Source organism: Miscanthus floridulus, chromosome 1 (assembly GCF_019320115.1).
Source record: "Miscanthus floridulus cultivar M001 chromosome 1, ASM1932011v1, whole genome shotgun sequence".
Lineage (NCBI taxonomy): Eukaryota > Viridiplantae > Streptophyta > Magnoliopsida > Poales > Poaceae > Miscanthus > Miscanthus floridulus.
In genome coordinates, this window is record NC_089580.1 from 110,125,118 (window position 1) to 110,147,486 (window position 22,369).

Genomic DNA, 22,369 nt, shown 5'->3' on the forward strand with positions numbered 1-22,369 from the left:
TTCCTTTGAGTAGCCCAGCATCAACTATGTTTTGGTCTCCTGGGAAAGGATTATCATCAACTTTTATTTTCCAAGGCGTATCAAATTTGAGTCTTCCTTGCTAATTAGTCCTCTGTATATGCTGCTGGAAAATGCTACATTCATTAATGGAATGAGAAGTAACGTTATGGAACTTGCAGAACTTCTTATTCTTCAACTGATTAGGGGGCAGCATAACATGATTATCGGGCAAATTGATCTGCCCCTTCTCAACCAAGAAATCGAAGAGCTTGTCTGATTTGGTGACATCAAAGTCATAACTCTCCTCGACTTCTCTTCCCCAAGGATTCAGCACCATCACTGTCTTTTTGCCCCAATTCCAGTTAGCATCAGCAACCTCTTCTTCTTCATCTTCATAGCCGTCATCGGTTGAGTATGGATTATAAGCTTCAGCCACTGTGGTACTCTTCTGAAATCGGGTATCTCTGCGCATACTCTGGAATTGGCTATTGAGCATCGCTACTCGTTGAGCCAATTGACCCAAATTGTCAAATTCTTGTCCCAGCAGCTTTTCATTCAACATCGGCAGCATTCCTTGAATGGCTAAAGCAGCTAACTGATCATCAGCCAAGTTTAATAAGAAGCACAAATTTCTAGTTTCTCGGAACCTCTAAAGAAACTCAGTGCCTGATTCATTAGTCTTCTGTCTTATGCTTGTCAAATCGGTTATCTTCTTTTCTCCGGTCCCAGTGTAAAAATATGTATGAAACTTCTTCTCTAGGTCAGCCCAATTGGCAATTGAATTGACTGGTAGTGATGAAAACCAAGTGAAGGCTGGCCCCGATAGGGATAAGGAGAAGAAATGAACTTGATGGGCATCCTCAACTAACGCTTCGCCTAATTGTGTATGATACCAACTGACATGTTCTATCGTGCTTCTACTGTCTTGGCTAGTGAACTTAGCGAACTCTGGTAGCCTGTAATTTGTGGGAAGAGCGACCAAATCATACCATTCTAGATATGAGCATTTATACGAAAAGGTCAGCCCTTTTGGCTTCAGACCGAACTGATTCTTCATCATCTCGGTCACCTTCAGCAACAACTCATCAGTATTTGAATTTGGATTCCTCTGCACCTGCTGACCCATCTGTGGATTGAAATCCCGTGTGCCTTGATATTCTGGATTTGGAATCATGTGAAGGGTGTTATAATCTATGCCATAATGATACTCTTGTGGAATCTCTATCTGTTGGATCCTTTGCTGGCTTGCTGCTTGAAGTCTCTGATTGTAGACATAAGGATCTATATCTCTATGGATCCTTTGAATTGAGGGTGCTATTTTTTGAGCCGACGACGGTATGTGTGCTCTAATGTGCCAAAATTAATCACTTGGTTCTGACCTTGCCCCATCGGCTGTTGCACATGCTGTACTGACGGTCTAGGATTATACTGCGTCTGATTTGTAGTAGCACCTTGAACTTGTTCAGAGGAACCCTGAACTGCCTAGATATCATCATTACCAGCTGGTGCTGCTTCTTGATGGCTGGTACTAACTTGATTAGTCCCTAAAGTCGACGGATGTGGAATGTTGTAATAAGTCGGTCCAACTTGACCAACTGGAATCCCATGAATCGTCTCTTTCATGGCGTTATGAAATGTGTCGACGAAAGCTTCATTATGGCTTGATATGGCATTACGAACAGATTTGTCTATAACTTCTATAAAGAAACGTCTTTCTTCAGCTTCAACTGTATATGTCTGCCCGGGGGTAATAGAACTCTTGGTAGTAGAAATTTCTGAACAATTGTGTTGTCACGTATTTTGGTGTAGGATAACAAACAATTGTTTTCAAATTTTTCTATAGCTTTATTGATGACATCTTTATCTCCATCAGGTAGATCTTCGCAATGTACCAGGAGGATGTCGTCATTGTTGTAAACCGCCATGACGATTGTGGGGTCCCACCGGGCATGCCAGAAACATGTGTCGGCACGAAATTTCGTATCCGTGCCGGGGACACATGTAGCAAGCCGGAAGGGTCTGCTCGATGGAGCCGTAGATCCGCCTAGCTTCAGCACGGGGTGGTCGATCCTGTGCACTCCTCCCAAGACGTGCCAGTCAATTTGACCCTGCAATTGACAAGGAGATAAAGTTTATCAGTAATTAAGGGCGGAATGTGCTGGTGTTGCTAGACAGTCCCGAATGTGTGGCACTAAGAGCCGATATAAAAGAAGATCGACTAAATAGTCGATTCCAGCATATTCATAAGAATGAATCAGTTAAAGCTCATGGGGTTGTGTAAGAGTAATCGGTTGTCATTCAGGATAAATATCATTATTTGAGCAAATACTAATCAATGGCAATAAGATATCAATAATGATTGGTTTATGCTAAGCCAATAATTACAAGTAACCGAACCCCTTTTATATAAAGAAATAAATCAACACCATTTAACCATTTAATAAGGATAGATCTAATGAACATATTAGATCTCATCTATCGCTATGACCAGTGGGGCATGAGGCAGAATCATGCAGGTCGTAGAAACAACAATAGACTCGACAACCCTTACTTATTACTAATATCAGTGGGGCATGAGACAGAATCATGTAGACCGTAATACAATAATAAGATCATGGGGCTAACACATCTTTCAACCTATCTTTACTTCAACGGTCTCGTGATGCGAACTATTCGTGAAAACACTCAATATTGGCTAAAACAGCCGATTCAGGCATAGCGCATAGTTAAAGCCATGCCTTATCAGGAATAGATTTACCAAATAACGATCCCTACTCCACAGTGCTAACAGTGGGGTGTGAGGCAGAATCACATAGGCCGTGATAACGGGCCATAGAACGGTTTTCGCTAGCCAATAGATCTACTCAAAACGCAACATGCCTTAACCGCACGCTATGCACGATCAAGATTGACATAAAACAACCGATAAAACATAACTCATCGTTTAAAGTGTAGATTAGATCAGCTTCAGATTAACAAATGATGGGTTAAACAAGATATAAGGCCGATCTAGATCAATCTCTATCAGGCAGAGTGATATTGCTGTAATTAGATAAATAATGAAAGCAATAAGCAATATCGATAACTTAATGAATCTGCCAACGACTGTCATTCTAAGGTAGAGCTGATAACTTGACCTTGATCTAGTTCATGCGGTGGGGGTCGACCGGGTCGATGCGGCCATACGTGAACTAGACAAGAATCGATAACTAACTTATACCAGAGTCGCAGTGGAGGTCGACCAGATCGATGTAGCTGTACGAATAGAGATATAAGCCATGACGGTACTTATAGACAAGCAGTGGAGGTCGACCGGATCGATGCAGCCGTACTTGCTGAAGAACTCGCCGAGATCTACTCTACTCCTACTCCTAGGGGGTGGCCGGAGCCGAAAAAAGTAAATAACTTGTATATTGGATTGATTGTGTCTCTTACAATAGCCGGGGTTTGATATTTATACCCGGGACCTACGTATGATTTGTATCTAAGCACGACTCATCACAATCTTTGACCTTCGAGAAAACCTTTCTAATTTAAGATAACTTGGACTCTAATCTTTCTCTTTTTTAGAGTTCAACATGTCTTGTCCCGGCGTCGATCGTAGCCTTTGTCATTATCTGCTGATGCTATCTGAAGAAAGCCGATTCCAGTGTTGCATTCGAATCAGCTAATACCGACCTGCACGCGATTGATTCCTTGATGACATGATTCCGGGAGCTCTCAAATCCCTTTGATCCTTCTCCCAAATTTTGGTGTAAATAATTAAGTTCTATTACAATCACTCCAACACACGTGGATTGAAGTAGATACATATGCATCTAAACGAGGCCTAAGTGGTCCAAGTAATTCATAGCATGATGAGTTTTACTTTATGGCAACCTATATTATTAGAAAATTAACATCAATGACCTCAAATTGAAATACCCATCATTGTAATCTACTCCCTCCATTCCAAATTATTAGTCGCTTTGACTTTTTTTATACATACATTTTGCTATGTATCTAGATATAATAATATATTTAGATACATAGCAAAATAAAAAAATCAAAAAAGTCAAACTGACTTATAATTTGGAATGGGGAGAGTATATGATAATTTTCAGGCATATTAGTTAATGGTGAGCATGTGAGTTATTTGCAAGGAAGTTAATTGTTAGCTGATTATATATGCTTTTTTTCGAGACATGTGTGTTGTATGTGTAATTTTTTTTGAAAGGTATGTGTTGTATGTGTATTGTTATTTCTTAAAATTTTAATAATTATTGCTCATTGCAATGATATATTTTTTTATAGAGGCGTGTGTATTGCATGTTTATGTCTACTAGTCTTGAGAAGAGAGTGTTGTTTCGCGTTTGCAATTTACTTTTAGACAGACAAGGTAATTTACTTTGTGTCAATGTCAACGATCTCGAATCCTCACTTAATCTAAGAGAATTACGAATGGCCCTGTTCGCTTCGCTGAAAAACTTAGCCTAAACATTGTTTGGACTGATTTATTGTGAGAGAAAAACACTATTTCAACTAAAAAACAAGCTGAAAAATATGGATTATAAGACAAGCGAACGTGGCTATTATAAACAGCATACGTGTCACATCAACGATCTCTCGAATCCTCAGTCAATCGCTTAGCCCGTGTTAGAGGAATTTGCCGGTAATTACCCCCCTCGGATGGCTTGATCCATTTCATTGCCATCAGCTTCAAATTAAACGATCCATCGCGACAAGACAAGAACCGATACTAGTACTATGGCGAGCCTCCTCAAGAAAATCGTAGACGCTGAGCAGTGGGACGCCGAGGACATCGCCGGGCGGCTGGGCGTGGTCTTGCACGCCGCCTTCCTCTTCGCCGGCTTCCAGCCCTACGGCGCCCTGCCACGGTCGGGACACCTCCTGAAGAAGCAATCACGCAAGAAGGGAAGCTCGCTGTGCCTCTCCCGACAGTACACCGCGCCGGACCTTGCGCACCGCGACGGCGAGGACGCTGCCGTGCTGATTCTGTGTGTGCAGGGGAGCGACGTCGCGCTCCTCGTGTTCCTCGTCACCACCGACGGCGACGACACGCCGGAGAACGCGTACCTGGAGCGGCTGGATCTCGGCACCGTCAGGCCGCTCCTCTCCCGCAGCCTCTGTGGCGTGGAGCCCTGGGCGTCGCGGATCTGCAAGTCGCTCGCCGACGGCGTGTGCTGGGGCCTCCTCCACGAGCTGTGCCGCAGGAACGGTCTGCCGCTGAGCGGCTTCGAGTCCCTGCCCGACGACCTCAAGGGAGCCGTCTTGGAGAAGCTCACCGACGGCAAGGACCTCGCGAGGGTGGAGTGCGTTAGCCCCCAGCTGAGGCTGCTCGTGGCGGAGCGTGACCACAAGCTGTGGAAGACCTTGTACAAGGCCCTGCCTGCGCGCCAGCGCCGGGGCCGGTGGCGTCTGTCGTGGTTGTGGTTCTTCCACGACGACGCCGAGAGCTCCGACGAGGAGCAGGAGACTCTCAGTGTCGGATCGAGCTGGAAGGACATGTACGTGGAGGCCAGGCGGCGTCCCTATTATCCCTTGTTGTTCAGGCCGCGCTCGTGGTACTTCGACTCCGTTGATCTTGATCCCATCAGAATAATTCGTCGAAGGGGCCTGTTGTCATGGCCCGTTGACTACTGGTCCATCCAAGATCCGCCGGAGGAGGAGAAGACAGTTCCTCCAAGGGTCGACAGAAGCGGCCGCCGCCGCCGGAAGCTGGCACGGAACGACTACAACAAGTGGCATGGTGGCGGCGCGATCCACTCGCCGTCGTCTCGCTATCGCTGGAAGCATCGCTAGCTGATCATGCGCTCCTCATATGCTTGCAACTGAAATCCTGCATATATACTCGACTCAACGACTGATTTATTTGTTTCGAGATTTCGATCATGGAACGAATGGAATGGACTGGTCAGATTGTAATTAGTGCTGTTATGCTCTGCATAATCCTGACTGGTGACTATCACGCACCGCAGCAATAATGTACACATATGAATGGTTTATTGGGATTCAGTGTTTTTAGTCAGTGTGTTGATCTCATGGTAATTCTGCTTGATATATGACTGAGGGACGTCGTATATATTGTTGATTGGTGTTGCTAGAACGTACTATCTACCATCAGAGTCGCTCGGATGTTGCAAGTTGTGATTTGGGACACTGTCTGGTCGAGAGTCAAGACAGCAGATTGATCGTGAAGACGCGGCTCCGGAGATTCGTGGATGGTGGATGCTGACAAGTGGGAAGCCGACGACCTCGCCGCCCGGGTGGAACGGCGTCGTGGTCTTCCATGCGCGCGTACGTACTTCCTCACGAGGCACCGGCGACAGGCAGTGCTCATACCGAGAGCACTATCTGCATTTTTAAATGGGAATTTTTTACTGAGGGTCCTCGGACTTGGTCGAGTTCTTCTCGATATTTTCAAATTGCACTTTTACCGGTGTAAATTTATTCGAAGTTCTTGTTCATGTTCTGGTATTTTTAAATTGCACGTTTAGTTCTTTAAATTATCCTAAGTTTTTATTTAGATCCTAGCACTTTCAAAATGCACGCTCAGTTCTCTAAACTTGTATTGTTATATGATTACAGTCCATCCCCATCAATGACGGAGCCAGGAAAAAATTATAGGTGGGGCGAATTTCAACCAGAAAATAAACCAAAAAGATATCGTATTCACAATATACCGTATTCACATACTATAATCAAACAAATCATGGCAAAAACGCTACGATCACACATGACGACGAAAAGTAGATGAGAAACAAAAGTTGTTACCTCAAATTTGAAGAATAAACTAGTTCTTGATTAGTTGATGTTGATCCATACATTGCAAATTACAAATAAGTGAAATAACTAAGAATGGATGAACCTGTAGATTGAATGAATATCAATTAGCGTCTTAGCGAGTAACAATAAAATAATGGTAGCCCTCAATCAATAATGGACATCATGAGAAAATACTTACTAGTGGTGAAGTACTAAGAATGTTGATGACGTCGAGGGCTCTTTGGCAAGCTCACTCTTCGGGTTTTCATAGATTGAAACCTCTTCTTAACTTTACCAATATCAAGTTCCTTGAAGATCCCTTTCTCAATGTAGCACACTAACAAGTTATTGAGCCATTCATCACCCATCTTGTTCCGCAAAGCTGTCTTGATGAAGTGCATAGCTGAGAAGGCTCTTTCAACTGAAGATGTTGCCATAGGTAGGATCAATGCTAACTCAATGATGCGTTAGACCAATGGAAAAAGGATACGTTTCTTATTTGCAATCATTGTTGTAGCCAAGCTTCCAAGGTCATGACAAGATTTGAAATCATTAACTCTACTCACATGAATAAGGAATGTCTCAAGTTCTTCCCTTATATTATCACGATCACGAACAGAGAAATCTTGATCATAGATCTCAGTTATCCGAGCAATCTTTTCAACATCAAACCTAGCAAAGTTCTCTCTTGGATCAAGACAAACAAATGAAACAAGCAACTCAGATGATACCTCATTGAAGCGATGATCCATCTCCATGATTATAGCATCAAGTGCAGCAAGGAAAGTATCAACACGGTAATGATGCTCTTAAGTGATTAAGTTGCCATCACGCCTTGATCTACCCCATCTTGGTATTGCCTCTTCCATATTTGGTATTGGAATTTCTTTTGCAACACAAAATGATTTGACCTCTTCCAATAATTGCTCCTAGCCTTCATTTCTTAAACTGATCAAGCGTGCTTTCACATCAATAAGCAATGACATGGCCTCAACAATGTTTTGGTCTTTTCTTTGAAAAAGAAGACACAACTCATTTGTAATACGGAACACTTTCAACATCAACTTCATATTTAAAACAAAGGAAAAGCTTTCCATTTTGTGCACCAAACCACCGGCTCGGCTAGGATTACGTTCATCTTCATGAATCATGGCTAACACCTTGACTACAGAATCCCACATTGACTCAATACGAAGTAATTTTATATAATGAGAACCCCATCTTGTATCTCCTGGTCTATGCAAGTTTGTCATTTGATTCCTTCCCCTCCCTCTTAGAATCTCACCACTCTCTAACTTTGCTATAATGGTTTCATGATGTTGTGCTTGTAATTTATCCTTCCTCTTACAAGATGCACTAGTACTGGTGACAATTAAACCCACATAGTTGAATAAATCATCAAAAGAGGAGCAACAACTTGCAACGGAAACAATAACCAACTGTAATTGATGAGCAAAGCAATGAACAAAGAATGCATAAGGGTTCTCATCACGGATCTGTTTTTTGCAAACCATTGAATTCACCTTTCATGTTTGAAGCACCATCATATCCTTGGCCTCTTAGTCTAGAAATAGGTAAACTATGGGCAGCAAGAATCTCAGTCAAAGCTTTCTTTAGGGAACTTGATGTTGTATCTTTGACATGTTGCAGACCCAAAAATCTTTCCACAACCATTCCCTTTTTTTCATAAATCTACATAATGCATTTAAAAAATAATTACTAACCTCACAAGCCACCTAGAAACATAAAGCACTTCAAAAAAATTACTAACCTCACAAGCACAGCCATTTGTTCTGCTATTGAGATATCACGGGATTCATCAATTAGAACCGAGAAATAGCCATCCCCAATTTCTTCTTTTATTACTTCAGTGACCTCTTCAGCATAACTCCGTGTAATATCTTGCTGAATCTGAGGAGAAGTCATGCGGGCATTATTTTGACATAACTCATCATATGCAACCCTCACATCATCATTCCTGTTTTTGTACCAATCAATCATTTCTAGGAAATTGCCCTTGTTTAGAGAGGTGCCAGATTCGTCATTGCCACGAAAAGCATGACCCTGTGCAATGAGAAAGCTTGCAACATCTAAAGCAGTAGTCAAGTGAACTTCATAGAGCATTTTTGTTGTTTTGGTATTAGCATCAATCTTATGGGTAATACTTGCTCTTTGATTCTTAAAATCTTCGGCACATAATCTAGCTTTATTGTGGCAACTAGAAACTCCAACATGACCTGGAAATCCTCTATATGCATGTTTAAAATCATTAAACCCTGTCTTTGTGAAAACCACATGACCAAATTTCTCATGGTCGGCTTCTTGCCTAAAAAGATAACAATAGAAGCAAAATGATGCATCCTTGGACACACTATACTCTAGCCAATCATGTTCCTTAAACCATTTTGGGAGAAATTGTCTCCAACCATTACCAACACGCTTACGAGGAAAATTATGTCTAATGGGTTGTGTCGGACCTCTCAATAAATAAGCCCTTCTAACATCTGATTGAACATTAGGATGAAATCTTTTAATTGGCATTCTAAGAGCTAGATTTGGATCAGCTACAATATGAACATGCGGGTCAAATTCTGTGATAAGGCTGATACCTTCATCTTCTTGTTGTTCTTCTTCCTATGGTCATTGTTGTGGTTCTGGTGGTTGTGCATCATCAACACCAATATCAATGTATGCTAAATCTGTTGCTACAGACTGCATAGCTTCATTTTCTTGAACAACTTCTCCCGCCGTTGAAGTAGTGGCGTTGGCACTTTCATTAGTGCTTGGGTGGCCGTCAGTTGAACTTTAACCAACACTCAAAGTTGTAAAATAATTCTTCAAGTTTGCACAAAAATTACTTGTCAAATTAGCATACTCTATTACTTGCTAATAATTTAAGATGCTAATGAAGTAATGATTCGTGAACTGAGAAATCATAAAACAATACCATTTTTCTTGTTGTTCTTGCCAATGCTTGAACATCGGCCTCTGCTTGAACCTCGACCTCGGCCGAATCCAGATATTGGTGGAGGTGGAGCTACTGCCCTTGCTCCGCTAACCTGTCTGCGGCCATGGCCGGCCCCAGTCCCAGGCGCCAGCTCCTGCCCCTCCTCTCCTCCTCCCTCCATCGCCGGGCGCAGCCAGCTCCTGCTCGGAGCCTCAGCGGGCAGCGAGCGCACCTAGAGCTGGCCTAGGCAGCTAGGCACCCGGTGGCGCGTGGCGGGCGGAGAGGAAGTGCGGCGTGCGGGCGTAGCGTGCAGCGGCCGCGCTCGCTCGATGTGGATGCGGAATACCAACTAGAGAATGGGATTGGGGAATTGGGGAGTAAATTTGGGCCCTTAGTGGGCTAAACAACTTACCTATACTACCAAAACAAGGCCCAGTAAGGAAGCAAGCAGCCGGAACGCGTCGTTCATCGCCGCTCTCCTCGCGTCGTATGTCACCGCTCTGCCTCACGTCCTCGACAGCCAGTCGCCGGACGTCGGAGATGGAGAAGAACGCAGAAGAGGGGGTCCGGGGGTCTGATGCTACGGCATCGGTAGCTAGGGCGGCTGCCCCACCCCGCCCCTAGGGAAGCTCCGTCGTTGATCCCCATCTCCTACATAGCTTTGCTTGAGGCTACTTGTGCGGCCGCATCGTGTGGCACCGTGTTCATCCACCCAAATGGTGTAGCGCACCAGGGCCGAGAAGCGCGGCGGGCTCAAGAGGGATGTGTAGGCCTAGATTTTTAGGACCTGCTACATCGCTTGACAGCCCTTTCTGTGCTTGCCTTACTATAGATCCCAGCCGAGCCTTCACGGCGGTTCCATTCAACACCACCGCCGCACTCCTTCCTCTTCACGGTCGCGCGGGAGCTCATGCTCATTCTCATCATCTCCTCGCATTCAATTCCCCATGCACTCTCCTAGCCTTTATCACCTCCCTCTGCAACAACAGGGTTGTCGCTACAACGCAGTAGGTTGAGTGCAGCGTTCAACATGGCGGCACAGGCAGACACGACATAGCCTAGCGTGGCAATGTGCGTGCACACCACACCAATGATGCATGCATGGTGAGGACGGGGTGTTTGGATGGATGGACCATAATGATACAATAATATAACTTTAAGAACTTTTAGTATGCAATTTATAAATATCGGAACCTAGATGAGAACTCGGAACAAGTTTAAGGAGCCGAAGGTGCAATTTGTGTGTGCCCGAACCGATATGAAAACTCGAGACAAGTTCAGAGACCTAAATATGCAATTTTAAAGTACCGCGACCTTAAGAAATACAAATTTGAGGACCAATGGTAAAATGTACTCTTTTTAAATAGCTATTTTGGTGCCTCGGTTATACGGCCAAATCTTAATTTCGTCTTTAAACTATTAAAATGGTCATTTCAGCTCTCAAACTTTATTTATTGAGTACGACATGTACTTACTCTTGCTTTATTTTTTTAATTATTTGGATAAAAATTCCGAATTGATACCAGATTGCTAGAGTTTGGAGGAATTAGGCTTGTGATCAACCAGTCAGTTGTCCCTGTGAAATTGGAGTTTTCACCGGATAATCGGAGTTGTTTTTTGCTATCTGTTGTCTAAGGTTATATCTTTTATACTAAGTATGTTATATATTGAGCATTGCCTTTCGATATTACCTTTATTTGTAGCTATATGTGAGATTTGACTACATAGGCTCACATATGGTGCGTATCTGGTTTTGCTTTTAAAACCGGATACTACAGGCATAACCTAAATATGAGTATCATCTCTCCTGCAGACTCATTTGCAGAAAGGGTTCTTTGCAGAAATGGTTCTCTTTTGGGTCCTATTGTTGGAGAAGACCAAAAATAGATATTGAACCATTTACCTGTAGCGTTATCGAAATATGAAATGGATCTTGTATTTTGGTGATGTTGTTAGAGATAGTTTGAGACAGGTGTCCAGGTGCTGGCCTTTTATCCGCTCAAAGTCCACGAGAAATTGATATTTCGGCCTTCGGTAAAACGAATCTTTTTCTGGAATAGGTAAAAGCTTTATACATCATTGTATAATTAAAATCGAAAAATAGAATTTTTACATCAATGAGGGGCAAATGATCTTACACACAGCTTATCTCCTCCTAACAAACTTAGTTACAAGCCCATTACCTATGCAAGAGACAGGGTAAGTTCGCCGTGCCGGCGTCGATCCATTGATCTGCGATGTGCTTGATGTGCGCGAGGATCTGCAGCACCATGGACGAGGCTTGACGAAAGCATCTCATGTTTCTCTCCTTCTACAGTTCCCAAGCCACTAGGGCGAAGAGAGAGTCCGCTCCTTTCCTTTTGTCTCCAGTCTATCGTGCACGCCATGCATTCCACCATGTTAGCAGGCTGTCCCTGCCCACCTGGGAAACATCTGCACCGAGTGTCGTTAGGATGTGCCACCAAATTTTACTGGAGCAGGAGCACGAGGCTATGATATGATCAATGGTTTCCGGCTCTTGGTCGCACAGGCAGCAGTGTTTTGGAGCATCGAGCCCATGGCGCAATCGCCTGTTTGCTGTCCAACGCCTTCGTCGCACCGCAAGCCAGAGGAATCACTTTGACACGGTGCGGTGCCCAAGTTTCCTAGATTCTCTTGCAACCGAGGCGTGGGTGCGAGCCCAGGTGTAGCGCTCTGTACGCGGATCATGAAGAGTACTTCATGTCCGCGGACCATCTCCATATCAAGGTGTCTTCTGCGTCGCTGAGGTGAATGTCTCGCACGCGGTCCCAAATAGCCAGATACGCTTGTATCGCGGGTGCGATGAGCCCGCCAGTGATGTGCCTGAGCCAGCTTCGGTTTAGCAGAGCTGCAGCTACCGTGGCCGAATGGAAGAAACGACGATCCACGATGCTGGACAGGGTTGGTGCTAGGTCCTGGATGGAACGCCCTTGCAGCCATACCTCCCTGTCCAGAAGCAAGTCCTCCTGCCGTTGCCGAGTATGGTGAAGGTAGAAGCCTTCAAGAACGCCTGTACTTCTATGGAAGGCCTTGATGGGCAGCTGCGACCATGCTCGCTCCACGTGAGTGTGCTAGAGCCATAACCACTTAGGTTGTAGCGTGATGGTTGTGAGCTTAAGGTCTGGTATGCCGAGCCCTCCCAGTTCCTTGGGTCGACAAATGGTTGGCTAGGCAACCATGCATTTTCCTCGAATCGACTCATCCTTCCCAGCCCAGAGGAACCGACGGCAGATGGCGTCGATCTCGTGGCGCGCCCATGGCGGCAGCCCATCCGCGAGCATGTAGTAAATGGGCACTGCCGCGAGGACGGATTTTATCCATACTAGTCGTCCGCTCCTTGCCATGAGCGGCCCGTGACAAGCCGGCAGTTTCCTTGCAACGGCTTCTACTGTGGCTTGTACTCAGCTCTTGGGTATCTTCCTTGTAGCGGCAGCCTCACAGTGGCGGAGGCAAACGGTATGCCAGGTATGCACTGCCATACCCTGCGGCATCGATGAATATGCTATTATATATACATATAAGCATTTGTATTTATAAGAAAAAGAAAAAAAAAACTTACCTAAAATGGATCACGCCACCACGAATGTCCCACTTGAGGTGGCCCAGGCAGCAAAGAAGGCGCTGGTCACCCACGAATAGATCACGCCACGAAACGCAACACAGGCACACGCAGGCCCACACGGCCACACTGACCACACGATGGACGGAGCGAGTGGGCCTAAACTGCTTTTCCCTAATCTAATCTCGATCGGAGGCGACGGACGGCCGGAGCGAGGGGACGGTCACGGCGCCGCCGGACACCCTGATAGCCTAACGCCTGAGACGCGGTGAGTACACCACACTTTCCCAGTTCCCCTGGTCTAATCTCTTGTGCTATTTGATAACATCACAATTAATAAATTATTTAATTATTTAGCATCGTGATTTTTAATATTTGTGCAGTAATGAAAAGAAACACGGATATTACATCTCTTTTTCAAAAGCATGCAGCGAAGAAGGTGGTGGCGGCAGTTGCTACATCTAATCGTTCCCCAGATCCCTGATCCAGTTGAACCTGTAGTCGAAGAGCAGACTCATGTAACGCCCCGACCCGGAAAGACGGCTAAGGCCCACTGTACACGTTAAATGAACCACAGCTGCTTAATTAACTCTCTTGCGCTTTCGTCCTCACTTCGCGTAAAAGGATTAATCCAAAGTTAACAGCCTCTCAGGTCCAAGCTTTTAAGCTGGTCTAGTGTTGGTTCATTTCTGGCATGGGACTAAACTAGGAATACTACGCTAATGCTACAGTACCGCAAAGCTATGACACCTCATCGCTACATTATCATGAATATGTTGTAAGTCCCAACTACGTGATGGAGAACTCCGCTAACTGGCAGCAATAATATGTTGTAAGTCCGGTAACATGTCATCGTCGGCGAAGATTGGTGTGATGGAGCACTTGCCAAGGTTTGTTCTCAGTCTAGAGAGGCGTCACCGAAGATCACGAGGATCGCCTTGACCGCTGCTGCCTCTGCCGCGTCTAGGTGAATGAACACGATGACATCGTCGGCATATATTTGATGACCGGATGACTCCCTCTTCTGCGCAAAACAGCCGGCCAAGCACAGAACGAAGAGCATTGCAGACAACGATCCGCAGGCGAACCTCGTGCTTGTGCTTGATTGGATGTTCAAATGCTAGGACTAAAGTTTAGTCTCTGTCACATCGAATGTTTGGATGCTAATTAGGAAGACTAAACATGAGCTAATTATAAAACTATTTACATAGAGTGGAGACTAATTTAGGAGACGAATCTACTAAGCATAATTAATTTATCATTAACATATGTTTATTGTAGCACTACATTGTCAAATCATGAACTAATTAGGTTTAATAGATTCGTCTCGCAAATTAGTCTCCATCTGTGAAATTAGTTTTATAATTAGTCTATATTTAATATTCCAAATTAGTGTCCAAACGCAGATAAGAGCAATTATTAGCCAATTAATAGATAACTAGTCAATTATTAGCCAGCTAATATTAGCTATATGCTGTTAGCTAGATAACTACTGTCAGCTAATGGATCCAAAGGGCCTAAGTCGTCGCAAACATGGGATTGACTGATGTCTGATGTCTCTATAAAAATATTTATTAAGAAACAAATAAATTAAAGAACTAACATAAAAATGATGTAAGACAAACAAATAAAATAAATTATTTCAAAGTCCTGATTGGCAATAGAGCCGACTCAGTAGAGCTGATTCCTGTAGTAGAGCTGATTCATATAGACATGACACTATGGTACATTGGTACGTCCGGTAATTTGAAAATATTTTTGACGATTTATTGCTATGGGAATGAAGCATGGCAGTGAACTCAATTAAAAAAAAGCATGACAACGAATTATTATAATCTAAACTCTGTATTTCTAACTCTTATTGTAATAGGTACTCTTGACCTGGTTTGATTATGCAACATGATCTAAAATAATGTAGTTATTAGTTGTGCGGTTGTTCCTCCTATTTATCTTATATGTATAGCGATGCCATCAACAAGAAAAAAAGTGGTGGTCAAAGCCTGTTCATTTGGCTGTGGCTTGTCGTAAACGATCGTAAATTTCCAGCCGGAACAGTATTTTTCTCTCACACAAACCAGCCAGCAGTACTTCTTCATGAACCAGCAAACATACGAAGCAGCCAACCGAACAGGCTTTCACATTCTGGTTAGTATTATTTTAAATTAGATTGATGCTCGTACTAATTTAGTGATCTTTATTAAGGTTTAACTTGGTGTGCTTTTGAGTTCATTTAGTGTTATGTATCGAATCAGAGATGGTGTATTGGGTGGTGAAACTAATTCACCACCACAATCCTCACTATTAAGGCTTTGTTTGGATGTGTATGTATTCATCTAAATCCACATGTGTTGAAGTTGATTTGAGTGAAATTAAATTAAGTTCTATTCCAATCCACTCCAATACATATGGATTGAAGTAGATACACATACATCTAAACGAGGCCTAAGTGGTCCAAGTAATTCATAGCATGGTTAGTTTTACCCTGTGGCAACCTATATTATTAGAAAATTAACATCAATGACCTCAAATTGAAATGCCCATCATTATAATCTACTCCCTCTATTCCAAATTATAAGTCACTTTGACTTTTTTTATACATCTATTTTGCTATGTATCTAGATATAATAATATATTTAGATACATAGCAAAATGGATGAATAAAAAAGTCAAACTGACTTATAATTTGGAATCGGGGGAGTATATGATAATTTTCAGGCATATTAGTTAATGGTGGGCATGTGAGTTAATTGCAAGGAAGTTAATTGTTATTCGCTGATTATATATGTTTTTTTTCAAGACATATGTGTTGTATGCGTTTTTTTTAAAGGTATGTGTTGTATGTGTATTGTTATTTCTTAAAATTTTTATAATTATTGCGCATTGCAATGATATATTTTTTATAGAGGCGTGTGTATTGCATGTTTATGTCTACTAGTCTTGAAAAGAAAGTGTTGTTTCGCGTTTGCAATTTACTTTTCGACAGACAAGGTAATTTATTTTGTGTCAATGTCAACGATCTCGAATCCTCAGTTCATCTAAGAGGATTATGAAATTATAAGCAGCATACGTGTCACATTGACTGAGAACAAGTCAAGTCGAGTTAGAGGAATTTGCCGGTAATTACCCCCCTCGGATTGCTTGATCCATTTCATTGCCATCAGCTTCAAATTAAACGATCCATCGCGACAAGACAAGAACCGATACTAGTACTATGGCGAGCCTCCTCAAGAAAATCGTAGACGCTGAGCAGTGGGACGCCGAGGACATCGCCGGGCGGCTGGGCACGGTCTTGCACGCCGCCTTCCTCTTCGCCGGCTTCCAGCCCTACGGCGCCCTGCCACGGTCGGGACACCTCCTGAAGAAGCAATCACGCAAGAAGGGAAGCTCGCTGTGCCTCTCCGGACAGTACACCGCGCCGGACCTTGCGCACCGCGACGGCGCGGACGCTGCCGTGCTGATGCTGTGTGTGCAGGGGAGCGACGTCGCGCTCCTCGTGTTCCTCGTCACCACCGACGGCGACGACACGCCGGAGAACGCGTACCTGGAGCGGCTGGATCTCGGCACCGTCAGGCCGCTCCTCTCCCGCAGCCTCTGTGGCGTGGAGCCCTGGGCGTCGCGGATCTGCAAGTCGCTCGCCGACGGCGTGTGCTGGGGCCTCCTCCACGAGCTGTGCCGCAGGAACGGTCTGCCGCTGAGCGGCTTCGAGTCCCTGCCCGCCGACCTCAAGGCAGCCGTCTTGGAGAAGCTCACCGACGGCAAGGACCTCGCGAGGGTGGAGTGCGTTAGCTCCCAGCTGAGGCTGCTCGTGGCGGAGCGTGACCACAAGCTGTGGAAGACCTTGTACAAGGCCCTGCCTGCGCGCCAGCGCCGGGGCCGGTGGCGTCTGTGGTGCTTGTGGTTCTTCCACGACGACGCCGAGAGCTCCGACGAGGAGCAGGAGACTCTCAGTGTCGGATCGAGCTGGAAGGACATGTACGTGGAGGCCAGGCGGCGTCCCTATTATCCCTTGTTGTTCAGGCCGCGCTCGTGGTACTTCGACTCCGTTGATCTTGATCCCATCAGAATAATTCGTCGAAGGGGCCTGTTGTCATGGCCCCTATTATATATGTTTTTTTTTCAAGACATGTGTGTTGTATGTGTATTTTTTTTTTTGAAAGGTATGTGTTGTATGTGTATTGTTATTTCTTAAAATTTTTATAATTATTGCTCATTGCAATGATATATTTTTTATAGAGGCGTGTGTATTGCATGTTTATGTCTACTAGTCTTGAAAAGAAAGTGTTGTTTCGCGTTTGCAATTTACTTTTCGACAGACAAGGTAATTTATTTTGTGTCAATGTCAACGATCTCGAATCCTCAGTTCATCTAAGAGGATTATGAAATTATAAGCAGCATACGTGTCACATTGACTGAGAACAAGTCAAGTCGAGTTAGAGGAATTTGCCGGTAATTACCCCCCTCGGATTGCTTGATCCATTTCATTGCCATCAGCTTCAAATTAAACGATCCATCGCGACAAGACAAGAACCGATACGCCCGCGCCGCCGGAGGAGGAGAAAGAGAGGAAGAAGGAGGAAGAAGGAGGAAGAAAAGAAGGAGAAAGGAGGAGGAGGCACCCCGGCCGCCGTTGCCACGTCCCCGGCGCGCTCCTCTCTCACGTCCTCCACCACCCGCCGCACTTCGCGTACACCTGGTACGCTCTGCTCAAACCCTAACCCTTTTTATTACTCGCCGTTGACGCTGCAACTTCTGTTTTTTTTCCCGCCGTTTGGTGTCGTAGCTTAAGGAATGGCGTTGGTGCCCGAGGAGGAGTGGTCGCTTCTGGCATCCACCCACTCCGTCGTCTCAATTGCAGCGCGGTTGAAGCCGTTCCCGGCCCCACCGAGGAAGCGTCTGCTCCTCGGCAAGGAAGTAAGTCCAGCGCCTCCCTATCAGGGTGGTGTTCGACGTAATGCTTTGTTGCGTATTTTCGGGTTTGTGTGGCAGTTTGGCTTTTAGCACTAAAGTTTTCCAGATGGGCCAGGCCCGCTGGGCTGACACGGGCACGGCCCGATAAAGCACGGCCCAAGCACGGCCCGGCCCGCACCCGTGCCCGTGCCTGGGCCTTGAGTTCGGCCCATGGGCCAGCACGGGCACGGCACGGAAAAGCGGCCTGGCCCGGCATCGGCACGGCCTGATGAACGCCAGCCGTTGGATCAGGAACCCTAAATGATTCTAACCGTTGGATCCGACCGTTGGAACGCGGTGTATATAAGCCGCGCCGGCCTCACTCCCCTCTCCCACCCGAAACCCTACTTCATTTCCCACTCCCCCGCGCCGGTCTCCTCGCTTGCGCGCCGTCAGCCGTGGCGAACGGCGACTCCCAGGGGCGAGGGCGACGGCGGCTCGCCGTCGTCCCCTCCTCTACGTCTCGCCCTCCGGCGGCTCCTGAGCCGGAGCTACGAAGATCCAGGTAGGATACCCACCTCTACTTCTTCTCGCCATCCCGCAGCTCCCCGTTCATCTTGCTTCTTCGTCTTCAGTTCTTCTCTAACTTGTGTGTTTTGTTCTACAGATCCGCTGATCCGCTGCTGCTCGGAGGAGTCGGAGCTCCTTCTACGTCGCCGGCGACTGGGAGGTAAGAAACCCTAACCCTAGATCTGGTCTCACTTCTTCTTCTCCGTTCCCGATCTAACTTCTTCTAACTTGTGTGTTTTGTTCTACAGATCCGCTGATCCGCTGCTGCTCGGAGGAGTCGGAGCTCCTTCTACGTCGCCGGCGACTGGGAGGTAAGAAACCCTAACCCTAGATCTGGTCTCACTTCTTCTCCGTTCCCGATCTAACTTCTTCTTCTTCTCTTTTGTGTTTTGGTAGCCGTTTGAGGCCAGCGCCAGTGAGAATGCCGGCCGTGGCCCGGCCCCCCGCTGTCTCTGAAGACACGGTGGAGGCTAGTGCCACGGCCATGGAAGATGAAGACGAAGATGAGAGGCTGCGGAGCCTCCCTGGTGATGACGAAGACGACGACATGGGCGAAGACGACCTAGAAGAGCTCTTCGGCCGTGGAGCTCGAGCTGGCGCAGAGGGGGACCCCATCGACCTTGATGCTCCAGAAGGGGGTGGTGGAGAAGAAGACGGTGAGAACGACGACGATGACAAGGTATCACGCCCATCTACCTCTGATGTCTGGAACGACTTCAAGAAGCTCTTCAAAATCGGTCCCAAAGGTAAGAAAATCAGGTCTGGCGCTGTCTGCATCCATTGCCACAAGGAGTACTCCGGTAGATCTAGTGGTGGCACTGGACATCTTCGTCGTCACCGTGCTAAATGTGCTAAGAGGCTAGAGAAAACTAGGAACTATACTCAGTCTCAAATCTCTTTTAATCCTGATGGTTCTATGCGTAATTGGGAGTACTGTCCTATGCGTGCTCGTACTGAATTGTGTCGATTGCTTGCTAGGGTAGATGTTCCTATCAGCTTTGGTGAATCTAATGCTTTTGAGGAGTACATAAAAAATGCTCATAATCCTAAGTTTGTTGCTGTCTCTAGACAAACCACCACTAGAGACTTGACCAAAATGTTTGATGAAAGAAAGGTTAAGCTTGTTGAACGACTTGCTTCTGATTCTGTTAACTGTGTTTGCCTTACCTCCGATATATGGTCTGGCAATGCCAAAGAGGATTATCTTAGTGTTGTTGCTCATTACATAAATCCTGATTGGCAACTAGAGAAGAGGGTGCTTGGTCTTGTGCTTATTGATTGTTCCCATAATGGACAGAACATTGCTGATAGAGTTGCATCTGTACTTAGTGAATATGGTGTGCTTGAAAAAGTGTTTGCTGTTACTTTGGACAATGCTTCATCTAATGTTTCTGCCATGCGTATGCTTAGACCTATTTTGTCTAAATATCTTGGTCTTGAGGTTCCTGCAGAGGATCCAAGACATCCTGAATCTGCTGTTACTACTATGTTCTTGCATCAGCGTTGTGCATGTCATATAATCAACCTGATTGTTAAGGAGGCACTTGACTTTCTTAAACCTTTGATTGAAGTTTTTAGAACTGCAATATCATTTTTGAACTCATCTAACCAGAGAATTGCAGCATACAAAAACTACTGCATTGCAGCTGGTTTTAGGCCAAGAAAGTTTCAGTTGGACATGGATGTGAGGTGGAACTCTACATATCTCATGCTTAAGACTTTGTTTCCTCATAAAGATCCTTTCACTACTTTCATTCATGCCAACTATCCTAGAGTTGAAGATGGTGAGTTGCTTCTAACTGAGGAGCATTGGACTGTTGCTGAAAAAGTATTCAAGTTTCTTGAACTGTTCTATGATGCTACAGTTGCATTGTCTGGTGTTTATTATCCTACATCTCCACTTATGCTTCATTATCTTGTTAAAATTGCTATACACCTGAATAATTATGCTAATGACATTCACCTTAGAGATGTGATTCAACCTATGGTAGACAAATATAATAAGTATTGGAGGGACATACCTTTGCTCTATTCTTTTGCATTCATCTTGGACCCTAGAGCTAAAATGAAAGGTTTCTCAAAAGTGCTGAGAAAGTTGATGAACCTTACCAGTACAGATTACAGTGCTTACCAGGTTGGCACTAGAGCTAGACTGACAGATGTTTACAATAAGTATGAGGAGAAGTTTGGAGCTGTTAGGTTGAGGAGGACTGTCCCTCAAAACCTGTCTGGTAAGAAAAGGTCTGCTTGGGATGAAATATATGATGATGATTCTAATTCTTCTGGTGGGGGTACATCTTCTACTTCTATGCTGCATTCTACTCTTAATCTGTCTAGAGATACATCTGCTACTGCTTTGCTGCATGCTGCTACTTCTACAGGTTCTAATGCATCTGAACTTGTTAACTACTTGGACTGTGACACTGTTAGCCAGTTGGATGATTCATTTGACATCTTGAGATGGTGGCATGAGCACAAACTGACATATCCAGTGCTGTCCATCATGGCTAAGGATGTTTTAACTGTTCCTGTGTCTACCATATCTTCAGAATCCACTTTTAGCATGACTGGCAGGATCATCGAGGAGCGGCGGAGGAGGCTGAAGCCGGAGACGGTGGAGATGCTCACCTGCATCAAAGACTGGGAGTTGGCGGAGGCAAGGCTGCAACACAATGTGGAGGACAAGGAGCTTGAAGAAGCATTTGAAGAACTCTATCTCGATTAGTGCTTATTGATGCCAAGGTACATCACTAAACCATAACCTAACTCAATGTGGAGGACATCAGTAAATCTACATCATTATCCTAATGCTAACTCTGTTCTCTCTGCAGCACAATTTGGAGGACAAGGACAAGGACAAGGACAACTGGACAATGATTATTGAAGAAGCTTTTGAAGACCTTGGACAATTAGTTTCTCTCTTAGTTATTATTTCTGTAATGGGATTGTAATTTGAAACTTGGACAATGATGTAAGATTAAGAACAATGAACTTATCTGGAGCTTGGCTGTACTCTTTTCCTGCCTAGGGTTTCTCACAAGGGTGAGTTTTACCTAGGTGGGTTTTTAATGAGGCAGCCATTGCACAAGCTCCCTATCTATTACTATTTTCTTAACTCTCTGTGTGTTTGATCTGATTTTGCTTCTCCACTTCAATTTCTGGAGTTGTTGATTTGAAAATGTGCTTGTGAAGTTAAATATGATGCTGTCAAATTGCTTGTGACAGAAAATGTTCATAGTGCCTGGGCTGGCACGGCACTGACGTGCCACCGTGCCTGGAGGCACGGCACGGCACGCTTCAGCCCTGATAGGGCCGTGCCTGGGCTGCTGTCTCAGCACGGTGGCACGTCAGGCACGGCACGGCGGGCCACCGTGCCGCTTAGTGCCGTGCCTTGCCGGGCCGTGCCTGACCGGGCCCGTGCCCGTGCCGGGCCGGGCGGCCCGGTTGGCCAACTATATTTAGCACGTCGCCTTTGGGAATCCCTCGTGGACCTGTATTTTAGTTTGGCTAAGAGAGAGAGAGAGAGAGAGAGAGAGAGAGAGAGAGAGATTTTACGAGAGAAAGGAGATTTGCTTAAGTGGTAGAGAACTAAAAAGAACTTGAAAGGAATGAAAACAATC

General features: G+C 45.2%; 3 protein-coding genes across 3 annotated transcripts; 2 read left to right on the forward strand and 1 right to left on the reverse strand.

Annotated features, from left to right (window-relative positions):
* Nucleotides 1–2,195: 2,195 nt before the first annotated feature.
* On the reverse strand, nucleotides 2,196–9,838 carry LOC136461324 (uncharacterized; the record flags this gene model as incomplete). Its single annotated transcript, XM_066460667.1, has 4 exons — nucleotides 9,825–9,838; nucleotides 8,533–9,091; nucleotides 8,266–8,457; nucleotides 2,196–2,207 (listed from the first exon to the last, which is right to left on the reverse strand). Coding segments are annotated over exons 1-4 (777 nt in total), but the record flags the coding sequence as incomplete, so codon positions are not given.
* On the forward strand, nucleotides 4,737–5,934 carry LOC136490992 (uncharacterized). Its single transcript, XM_066487206.1, has one exon. The coding sequence runs from the start codon at nucleotides 4,747–4,749 to the stop codon at nucleotides 5,800–5,802; it is 1,056 nt and encodes a 351-aa protein (XP_066343303.1). The 5' UTR covers nucleotides 4,737–4,746; the 3' UTR covers nucleotides 5,803–5,934.
* A 6,665-nt stretch (nucleotides 9,839–16,503) lies between the features above and the next one.
* On the forward strand, nucleotides 16,504–18,007 carry LOC136461331 (uncharacterized). Its single transcript, XM_066460673.1, has 2 exons — nucleotides 16,504–17,424; nucleotides 17,813–18,007. Exons 1-2 carry the CDS (start codon nucleotides 16,504–16,506, stop codon nucleotides 18,005–18,007), a joined length of 1,116 nt encoding a protein of 371 aa, XP_066316770.1.
* The last annotated feature ends 4,362 nt before the right edge of the window (nucleotides 18,008–22,369 follow it).

What these genes read in the sequence shown, in the direction of transcription:
- LOC136490992 (XM_066487206.1), top strand. Translation starts at nt 4,747, where the DNA reads ATGGCGAGCCTCCTCAAGAAAATCGTAGACGCTGAGCAGTGGGACGCC.
- LOC136461331 (XM_066460673.1), top strand. Translation starts at nt 16,504, where the DNA reads ATGGCGAGCCTCCTCAAGAAAATCGTAGACGCTGAGCAGTGGGACGCC. An exon ending in TTTTTCAAGACATGTGTGTT is followed by an intron (nt 17,425 to 17,812) that starts GTATGTGTATTT and finishes CATCGCGACAAG; the next exon opens with ACAAGAACCGATACGCCCGC.